Here is an 11,017-nt window from a genome sequence, read left to right on the forward strand (position 1 = left end):
ACGCTGGGACTGCTAGTCCTTGGTCTTTTGCCTGCTCCCCGTTTCCAGCTGAATCGTTGGAGACACACCTGTCCGTTGATGCCTGCAGCTACCTCATGCTTCTGCCAGCCACCCGTGAGTGATGTGCAGCGCAGGGCAAGCCAGCAATTGTACTAGTACAAGTTACAGTAGAATCAGAGGATATATACTTGCACTAGGCCTCACTGGTCAGTATACTGTAATAAGGTTCTCTTGTTGTTTATTATCCGTTCTGTTCTTGAGTTCGTCAGTCATCTGAGCAAGATTTTCTTTGCTATTCCAGTCGGTGACTGCCTAAGCTAGGTAAGGTGCAGTTGATTAGATTTGTTGTTTGGTTCTTGTGAAATGGTAGTAGTGATGTGCATGAGTGTTCTTCAGTTAACATGATTGTTTTTTTTTTGTCTTGTTACTGTCAGTTCAAGAATGGAGCAAGCTGGCAAGAAATGTGATCTTTGATGATCACTTCCTCTTCCTGATGATGATTTGGTTACTTTCTGGTACTATCAACACACATCAAAGCATTGATTCCTCTGTTGCTGGTACACACTGTCCTTGATCGTAGTAGAAGGAGAAGGTGAAGGAATCATCAGAGTACAGAGATTAATTTCTTGCAGTACAGATTGATTTGCTCTGCTTCTCTGCTGGTTCTTGCTGATCAAGAAGCATTTGATGAGAGCTTCTCCAATGGCGGGGGCAAGCCATCACCTGGTCGTCTTCTTGGCAGCGCTGCTCGCGTTGCTCCCGGGAAGCTCGCAGCTGCAGTACTCGCAGACATGGACGCTGTTCAAGATCCAGCAGATGCTGAACCACCCGCCGGTGCTGAGCCACTGGCGCCGGACCACCGACTTCTGCGGCGGCGGCGGCACGGCGGCGCCGTCGGCGGCCGTGGTGTGCTACGGCGACACGGTGACGCAGCTGCACATCGCCGGCGTCCGCGGCGCGCCGCCGCTCCCGATGAACTTCTCCATCGGCGCGCTCGTCATGGCGCTGTCGAGGCTCCCCGACCTCAAGGTGCTCACGCTGTCCGGGCTCGGGCTCTGGGGCCCCCTGCCGGACAAGATCGGCCGCCTCGCCGCGCTGGAGATCGTCAACATGAGCGGCAACTACCTCTACGGCGGCGTCCCCGGCGGGCTGTCCCAGCTCACCGGCCTCCAGACGCTGATCCTCGACGACAACCTGCTCGCCGGCGAGCTCCCGGCGTGGATCGGCGAGCTGCCGCAGCTGGCCGTGCTGAGCCTGCGGAACAACTCGCTGGGCGGCGCCGTGCCGGCGTCCGTGGGTCGCATGGAGTCGCTGAGGTCGCTGGTGCTCGCGTCGAACAACCTGACGGGGAACCTGCCGGACATGAGCGGCCTCACCAACCTCCAGGTGATCGACGTCGGCGACAACTGGCTCGGCCCGGCGTTCCCGGCGCTGGGGCGGAAGGTGGTCACGGTGGTGCTCAGCCGGAACAGGTTCACCGGCGGCCTCCCCGGCGAGATCACCTCCTTCTACCTGCTCGAGCGGCTCGACGTGTCGTGGAACCGCTTCGTCGGCCCGTTCATGCCGGCGCTGCTGTCCCTGCCGGCCATCCGCTACCTCAACGTCGCCGGCAACAGGTTCACCGGCGTGCTCTCCGACAAGGTTGCCTGCGGCGACAATCTCCAGTTCGTCGACCTGTCCTCCAACCTCCTCACCGGCAGCGAGCCGGCCTGCCTGAGGCCGGACAAGAAGCCGGCGACGGTGGTGCTCGTCAATGCCAATTGCCTCGAGGCCACCGGCGGCGACGCGTCGCAGCACCCGTCGCCGTTCTGCCAGAACCAAGCCTTGGCCGTGGGGATAACTCACGGCGGCAAGGTGAGGAAGAAGCTCACACATCACGCCGGCTTCCTCGCCGGCATTGCAATGGCGGCTCTCGCCGCCGCGTCGGCCGTCGCCGTCGTCGCCGTCGTCGCCGTGAGGAGGAAGAACAAGAAAGGCGTAATGGTGAGGCCACCGGCGATGTTGGGAGAAGACAATTCTTCAAGCACGAGTGGCTACCCATCCAAGATGTTCGCCGATGCACGTATGATTTGATTTGTCTCTCACTCATCACTGAATTTTATCTAAAATTTCACCAAATTTGATGTCAAAATTCACTAAGATTTGATTTCCTACTGGTGTCTGCGACAAAATCAAAACAGGCTACATATCACAGACAGTGAAGCTGGGAGCTCTGGGAATTCCACCATACAGAACATTTTCTTTGGTTGAGCTTGAAGCTGCCACTGACAACTTTGAGAACTCTTTGCTACTGGGGCAAGATTCTTTCGGCGAGGTATGCCAATCTTCTCCATTGATCAGTTCAGACTCTATTGAGCAAGAGAAATTTTATGGTCCCTAAGCAAGTTAAAGTTTAGATACTCAAGATACCTAGCACCTGAAGTTATCAAATTTACAATACAAAATGTGGTATCTCTCAGTACATTTTTAAGGATGGTAAAATTACCCATTGAGCAACCTACAACTAATTGATGCATGAAATTCACTGTATTCTGTTCAAATTAACCTCACGGGCTTATATGAGTGTGATGAATAAGTCCTGCATTTTGAAAAGCTTGGGAGCTGAGATCAGATCTTTGTTTGTTTGTCAGATGTACAGGGGGAGACTAGGCAATGGCACACTAGTGGCCATCAGGAGCCTGAAGGTTAAGAGGAATCAGTCTTCCCTAAGCTTCAGTCGCCACATTGAAACAATTTCTAGGCTCAGACACCGGAACTTGGTCAGCGCTCTCGGGCACTGCTTCGAGTATGATCTTGATGATTCTACTGTCACTCAGCTATACCTCGTGTTCGAATACGTGCAAAACGGGAACCTACGGAGCAGGATTTCGCGTATGTTAAATTGTCAGCTGTTCTCCTTCATTGTTTTTCTTTTCAGTTGTTTGCAGTATTCAGTCACTGACTGTTGCTTTGCACTGCATCCTGTACTGATTTTCACCAGAAGGAACTGAAGGAAGGAAGCTTACATGGGCACAGAGAATATCAGCTGCCATCGGCATCGCCAACGGCATTCAGTTCTTGCATGCTGGGATGATGCCTGGCCTGTTTGGAAACAATCTGAAGATCAACAACATTCTTCTCGATCAGAATCATGTCGCGAAGATCAGCAGCTACAATATCCCAATCCTAGGAGAGGCCATGAAATCTGAGGTAGATCAGTCATTTTTAACAGTCCTTAGTAATTTGTTTTTCTGGCTGTTGCTGACTAGAAATGTTATGATGTTTGTCAATCCAAGAAGGGAGGACCTGGAGGCAAGCACCATACTGAAAGGTACTTATCAGGACTTGATCCGTACATATGCCTATGATCTGGTAGTTTCAATCAGTACAATCTAGTGAAAAAAAACCCACTGAATTCTGCATGTGTTATTTTGCAGCCCACTGCTCAACGATAAAACCGACATCTTCGATTTCGGGGTGATCCTTCTTGAGATCGTGTCTGGAAAGCCAATCACATCCTTATATGAGGTTGAGATAATGAAAGAACTGGTATGTGACATGACCATCACCTGAAAACCATTGTTTCACATGAAAAATGCCAACCTCTGAATTTCCACCTAGCAATGCACAGCACAATCTCTGAATCTCTACTCCTTTTTTCAGATGCTATGGGCAGTCGCCGACGAGGATTTGGTGAGGAGGAGGAGCTTTGCCGACCAGGAGGTGAGCAAGGGATGCTCCGACGAGTCGCTGAGGACGATCATGCAGATCTGCCTGAGGTGCCTGGCCAAGGAGGCTGTGCAGCGGCCGTCCATCGAGGACGTCCTCTGGAACCTGCAGTTCGCTGCACAGGTGCAGGACGACTGGGAAGGAGATAACCGGAGCAGCGACGGTTCAATGGTGTCGTCGTCGTCCCGGATCACGAAATCCTCCAGATTCCAGAATGAGCAAACCAGGTGTGCCATACATCCAAATCAATCAAGTATCCTCTGATCAAGTGACCATCACATTCACATTTCCAAACCAAGATTGATTTGTTAGATTTGTAGTGTTGATAGGTTATTGTTGGATTGGTGTGTATGGATGAAATGAGGAAGAGCTTTTGCCTTTGTTTTGAAGGATTCTAAAGTTCAGCTTGTTCTTACAGGTCTGGGCGGGAAAAAGAATGTGTGGATTCGTCAGCTCGTGGATCAGTGTGGCTGCAGGCTGCAACAGAAGATGGAAATTTTGAGACAGGCAGGAGGCAAGCTGAAGATGAAAGATATTGATGGAACTGATCCTCCGGGTTGTGCTTCTGTCTTGATGCACACAACCTTCCCCTTTCCTGATCGTGTTTGCTCACTGAATCCTTTAAATCTCAGAAACGCCTTCATTTGTTTTTTCTTCTTTTCTTTCTTTTTTGTCTTTAGGCGTACAATAATATGTGCTTTTTAGGCGTACAAATAATGTTGTGCTGTGCAAGCCCCTGTATCGTTCTGTCAATATTAAAGCTGGAATAGTTTCTACTACCAACGGTCAGTTCCGTGATAATTATAAAAACAGCTGCGGTTGCTGCCAATTACAGCATCACCAACCTTCTCGTGACTGAACGCTGGTACAGCGAGAAAGCACGGAGGATTCAAGAGGCTTCTGCAACCTAGCAGCAACAGCAACTTCTTGGCTAGGGAGTATAATTCTTTACATAAGCATCAATACCTTATAAATTCATCAAATAGGTAGCCACTACATTGGGAAAACAAGTGGGGGAAGGCAGGGGATCAAGCTCAGGAATTACAACAACTGAAGATTTTTTATGTTTTTAGTAGGTGATACAGACCGGGAAAGCCAGAATTGCATATCTTTAGGAGAAGCTTGTTGCAGAAACTGCAACTCAATCATGTCCTTGGCTTAGTCGGCCGTCCAGCTCTGCTCCACAATCTCGCGGACTTTGCGGTTGTACTCGCGCTTGTTCTCGCTGAACAGTCTGGCTGCTTCGGAGTTTGCAGGGGAGTTTGGGTTTGGATCACAGAGCAGGGACTGCAGATAAAAGGCAAAACAGAAACAGCTAAGCTCAATGTGGAACTGAGGATTACAGGCAGGAAGACATCAACTATGGTCCCCCAAGCCATTATTTGTCAGCAAATGTAGGTCAATAACCCGTACAGCAACATGACATGGATGAAAGGCTCTAATCATCCTAGAATCAGGCTGCAGATGCTATTGATAACTAATTTATCGGTGTCACATTACCCATATAGCAGGTTGTTTGGAAAACAATAACGACTGTCAATAATGACTTTGGTGTATGCAACTATAGTAGAAGGAAAGGATTTCCTCAATATTGGAATTACCTCTACACCAATGACATGACAAAAATACAGAATATGCGTGTATTTTCTATCATATATAAATGATTGTAATCAAGTGAGCTACAACCAGGGGAAAGCATTAAACCAAGTGAAGCTATCGATGTGATTGTTAGGACACTCTGCGAAGGTTCAAATGATACCTGGATAGAGGTCAATATCGCAGCAACATCATATATAGGGCTCCATTGATTTTGTAGGATATCCAAGCAGATACTTCCATCTGCATAAACTGAACGGATAACAAAAACAATTAGTTGTGTATATCTTCAATAATTCAATCTCTTGGGAATAATGTAGTAGCTTGCAAAGATAATGAAGTGGTCAAATTATCAAGTTATGAGACATACTATTTGGGTGAAACATCCTTGAGACAAACCGAACAACTGGTGGTTTGTTGGGATAATCTTCTGTAAATTGTAGTGTCAGCTTGAACGTGCCTATATGTGACAAAATCACTTATTAGTACTAACTTAAACATGTAATTATGTTCATAAGTAATAACACCACAAAACATACTTCATTTCAATCGATGTGATTTTAAAGGATTACATGAGGTTGCAAATTTGCAATCCTGACATACAAAGACAAAGGGAGTGATCATGTTACCAATTGTGTATGTCAAAAGCATTTCATCAATTATTTGAAGGCCATAAGATTGGAGGTACCATATGCAAAAAATGTGGTCACCAAATACTTAAAAGAGTTTCCATCCGGTGATTTTTCCTATACATTCTATCACTCTTTTGTAGTTGATTTCAAACAATAAATAGGCCATCAAATGAAGCTGCCATCTAATTAATATGGTCCCATCTCACTATTGCTAAAAAATATCAAAGTTAAACAATGAAGATTTAGTCATGGTGACATGGTCTAACCGCATCCAAAAGAACTACTTTATTTTGTCCTGATGATTGATAAATGATAACAATCGGCTATACTTAAAGAGCTTCCAAAAATTAAGTCTACAATTTCTTACTCCAATGTTCACAAATAGAATGGCTCCATTTTAAACGAGGTATCCCTATTCTTGCTAATATGATAGCTAAATTAGCTACATGGCATAACTCCTAAGCACCTATCATGCAACCACAAACAACGGGTACAAATTGTAATTTACTATAAAATATTTTAGTTCCATAATGTGTGTGCGCTACAACTTTGGATTCAATGTTTTGTAGGAATGTACACCCCCAATAAATAATGGGATATGCCGGCAGCACACAGTCCTACAGAGAACCATGTAGCTACGGTGGGGGGTCGTCAACAGCACAACACGAGATAGGACCGTCGCAGATTGATGAACTGCCTCCAATAACTCAGCTGACCCAAGACTACAGGCACGTTGATTTCAACGGTATTTAGGTGGCACGTAGGTCTGTTCGCGAGCGACATTCACCTGAAAGATTATTTTTGTCAAGACGCAGACCTCCAGCTGGTGCTAGAAGAAAGGGAAAGAAAAAGGACACTAGCACATCCTGAAATTTCGATGATGAGGCTAATGAGTAGAACGATTTTATATTTTCCTTATTCTAATTAATATGTAATGTTGTGTGTTAAAACTTTCTAATATGTCAGCTACATTTCTAAATAAATAAATTTGAAATATTTGCATGTCTTTCCTTCACGAACACTTACAAATATTTACCTTCACACAACACTTCAGTGAGTTTGAACGCTTAGCAAATTCACGGCATTATCTTATTGTAAGCCCCCAATACGCACCATAAATTATCGTGTGCTCAGTTCATACCACAAGATAGGGCATGCGAATTCGCCAAGCGCACTAACATATTGAAGCTTACACCAATGATAAAGTCTACAAATATGAGTTATATGCTATACTTGAGTCTGCTTCTTTCATTTCGTAACGTTCCCTTCTATAGGCACTCGACGAGTAAGCTCTCTAACCAGACAACAAAAAACTTTCGGCGGACGCCATATGAAAAAAGCTAAGAGAGAAGACAATCGCTCTCCCATTTGTTCCTGGCTGAGCATGTCACAAGGAGCTAACGGCAGAGGACAAACAACTTTTGGTGTGGTGCCGTTTCTCGCTAGGCATGTCACATGGAGCCAGGGGACAAACAACTTTCAGTGCGGTGCAGCTTAATGGGGATGCGAAGAGAGTGCGCTCCCGCGCTTTAGGAAAGCAGCACCGGAGCCCTACGGGACCGGCTCGGTGCCGCAGCTTGGTCATGCGAGACCGCTTTGGACCCGCGCCACTGTTCTGCGCGATCGGCCGGGCTGGCAGGCGGTCCCGTGGGCTACAGCAACGCGCACAGCCGCCGCGCGGGACCGACTCGGTTCTGCACCCCCGGTCTGCGCGACCGAGCCGGTCCCGCACTCCCGTGCTACGGTACCGTGCCCCTGCGCCGCCAGCCTGCGGTATCATCGCGCTCCCGCATCTCCAGCTCGCGGAATAGGAATATTTCTGCTATTCCTCAGCGCCCGTGTATACGCAAATTATGAAAAAAAATATATTTTCAAATTTAAGACTAACAGACTCTATAGGGGGTGGCTGATTGGCGATCAGTCGCGCACGGTCAGTTCTAACGTCTTTAGTCTCTTTGACTCTCTCCTCTACAGTGCATGTATATACGTATGTATATACTTTATATACATACGTATAAAATACTTTTTATATATATACGTATAAACTTTATATACGTCTATACAAAGTTTATACGTATGTATATAAAGTACATATATTGTGTGTGTGTGTATTAATATTAATATGTATACATTTTTTATGTATAAAAAATATATACACATATACAAAAGTTTGTATACGATATATACAAAGTTTGTATACGACGTATACAAAGTTTGTATATGTATGTATACAAAATATACCAACTTTATATACGTATATATACAAAGTTTGTATATGTACATATTAAAAAAAACACATATACGAACTTTGTATACACATATATGAACTTTGTAACGTGTATACAAAGTTTGTACACGTACGTATTAAAAAACCGTGCGCAAAAAACAAACAAAAAAACTGCGGAAAAAAAACAGAAAAAACTAAAAGAAAGGAACGTGCGGGGGAGGAGGGGAAAGAAAAAAAAAAGAAACCGCGCGCCGTGCCGCCGCCCGTGCCCCCTCTCCGCGCGACACGTGTCGAGTCAAGCGGGGGAAGGCGCGTGCGACTGATCACCCATTAGCCTTCCTGGACTCTATAAGTCTAAGAGTATGATTAAGCAAGAGATGAGCAGAATTCTATTAAGGCTCATACTTGGCTCTGTGATGGCTTTTCAAAAGCTTTTCCCTACTTTTCACCACAAAAACTAGGTTGGAAACACTTTCCTTTTTGCCATAACAAAAGTAATCCTATGGATCAGTAAAGATTCTTGTAAACAACCACATTTCACAGAGCAGCACAATAACCAAACCTGATCATAACATGCTCTGAGTACTGCAGATAAAGTAACTCCGATGAGAACGTTATGGGTATGTTCTTCGATTTATAATTCCAAGTGGTATGGAGAAAGTTCTTATAAGAGCTCTAATGTGTGTGCTTGTTATTGTTAGCATGCCACGCTGTATGAGAAAGAGCTACTCATTTTCTACTCTAAAGTGTCGTTTACTTGTTAGAGCGTCCGCATTTGTTGGGTAAAAATGCATACAGCCTGTAATTTCATAAACATGCCAATCATATGCTTTTTCATTACCTAGTGAAAGCCTTGTCAATAAAGCACAAATCAAACGCATCAGAAGATCAAGCTCTAACTTTTCAGTAAACAAGAATGCATCACAGTCACAAATGGCTTAATTATAAGCTTCCTGTATCAGAAGCGAACCAAGACGTAAACAAAACGAAGCACAAAGTTGAGTTTAAGTAGGGAGGTTGCTGTTTCGGTGTTTCCTCTTTTTACACGTGAAATCAGATGAACAAAATGGAACCTTTACGCGCAGTATCTGATAACTTGCAAATCCGCATAACATTAATTTTTCATTCACCAAACACCAAATTATCACAATCACTAGTAACTAGATATCTTGATCAGAACAAAATAAGGGGAAAAGTCAAATGGACTCACCTCCATCCCACGGCGTGTCATCCGGTCTGCAAAATCGTACCAGACATGACAAGCAAACGACATCAGAACCAAATCAACCCACACAAAAAATTAAAAAAATAACTCCACAACGAATAGGAAAATCACAAGCTCTGCGAGATCCCCTCGGCTCCAAAACCTAGCGCCTGAGATGAGGGTGGCTACGGCGCGTGGGTGGCTACCCGAATATGACGGCGTTCCAGAGCATGATGTTGTTGTCGTGCGGCGCGCCGCTGATTCCGGCGGGCGGGTCCTGCTGCAGCCGCTTGAAGTCCCGCATCAGCCGCTTCCTCGCCGGCGTCGACATCTCTCCTCACCCCCTCCTCCTCCTCAGCCGCCGCCTCTCTGAACGGCCGAACCCTAGCCCCCCGGCCCTGGTCTCTCTCCCGACGAACGCCCCACCGCCGCCTCCTCCTCTCGCCGGAGTTGAGAGAGAGGAGAGAAGCTTCGGCGCGCCAGGTGAGGAGGAGAGGGAGAGGCGGCCGGTGCGGAAAAGGGAAACGATTTAACCACACGGCCGCGGCCACCCCTGGGTCACTGACCGGCGGGGCCCAACCGCCAGCGACAAAAGCTATAGCTTGCGTGGACGGCTTTGCTCTTCCACGTCACTGGATATTGGGTCCCACGTGAGTGATGGCCCACCTGCCTGTGAGGGTTTGGGTGGAGCAGGATGTAGTTAAAAGGCCGGTTTGTCCGTACGCGAGGCTGCGCTGATGCCCCTGTGGGTCCACGTAGGAAAAGCAGGCTCCCATAGGCCCACCTGTCGGTGGGGCTGGAGGTGGGCCCGGATTCCGCGATTCGGAGTTAATTGGACGTGGACGGTGCGAGAGGTGGTGGAGGGTGGGGCCCACCTGGGGCGGCAAGCGATGACAGTCTGACTCATCAGCACCGTCTACGTCACCACGTCCTTTCTCCACTTTTGATCCTGGCCGTAGAAATTTTTTCGGATGGATTCCTGCCAGCTTCCCTTGATATGACATGATTGACTCACTTTCGGTTGATTGTTCCTGCCGATCCATTCTGTTTGCCGTTGTGGCATCACTCGAATACTCGATGGTGGCCCGTGCCGCGCGTGCGTCATGGCTAATCGATTATGGATGGTTGATTGGGTTTGTCTTCTATAGTACCTTACCAATATTCGGTAATTTTAAGAATGTGTAGTGTCAATTTAAATCGAAGCTAAACTTTGACAAATATAAGTTATTTCAATAGTTAACTTAAACTATTTTTCTAAAAATTCAAACACAATTTTTGCCCTGCCAAGAATAGCTATATTAAAACTCACCAAGCTTTGGCATTGACAGCCTAATTTGTATATCTCTATGCAATTTTCTTTCTGATGGGTTCTCTCTTGCCAGAAAATATAAATATATACATCATGACTTTTGTTTATTTATTTGTAATACCGAAGGTCACGATCATATATGCACAGCATCGTGGTATTCAGGAACATGATACTTACAGTTTCATATACTTCTTTCATCTCAAAATAAATGTATCTAGTGTAAGATGTGATATATTATATGTTCAGATATGCACAGGATATGTTCCATTCTATTAGATGCACCTATTTAGAATGGATTGAGTAGTTTACATGTGATGTGATGTGCTCTTCTCTAGTTGATA

The 11,017-nt window shown here is 46.0% G+C and overlaps 2 protein-coding genes across 3 annotated transcripts; one reads left to right on the forward strand and one right to left on the reverse strand.

Moving 5' to 3' along the window:
• On the forward strand, positions 1–4,552 carry LOC127769031 (probable inactive leucine-rich repeat receptor-like protein kinase At3g03770). Of its 2 annotated transcripts, XM_052294724.1 has the most exons (10): positions 1–206; positions 302–321; positions 435–2,062; positions 2,181–2,314; positions 2,631–2,871; positions 2,981–3,189; positions 3,276–3,310; positions 3,417–3,528; positions 3,643–3,935; positions 4,127–4,552. In XM_052294724.1, the coding sequence occupies exons 3-10, from the start codon at positions 688–690 to the stop codon at positions 4,245–4,247; spliced, it is 2,520 nt and encodes an 839-aa protein (XP_052150684.1). In that variant the 5' UTR covers positions 1–206; positions 302–321; positions 435–687; the 3' UTR covers positions 4,248–4,552. The 2 variants fall into 2 exon arrangements, with proteins under 2 accessions (XP_052150684.1, XP_052150685.1); XM_052294725.1 differs by having other exon boundaries at positions 1–321; positions 3,279–3,310.
• Positions 4,553–4,652: 100 nt separating this feature from the next.
• LOC127769032 (ubiquitin-conjugating enzyme E2 2-like) lies at positions 4,653–9,869 on the reverse strand. Its single transcript, XM_052294727.1, has 5 exons — positions 9,574–9,869; positions 9,374–9,399; positions 5,675–5,764; positions 5,468–5,556; positions 4,653–4,995 (listed from the first exon to the last, which is right to left on the reverse strand). The coding sequence occupies exons 1-5, from the start codon at positions 9,696–9,698 to the stop codon at positions 4,867–4,869; spliced, it is 459 nt and encodes a 152-aa protein (XP_052150687.1). The 5' UTR covers positions 9,699–9,869; the 3' UTR covers positions 4,653–4,866.
• Positions 9,870–11,017: the final 1,148 nt, after the last annotated feature.

Source organism: Oryza glaberrima, chromosome 3, assembly GCF_000147395.1.
Source record: "Oryza glaberrima chromosome 3, OglaRS2, whole genome shotgun sequence".
Lineage (NCBI taxonomy): Eukaryota > Viridiplantae > Streptophyta > Magnoliopsida > Poales > Poaceae > Oryza > Oryza glaberrima.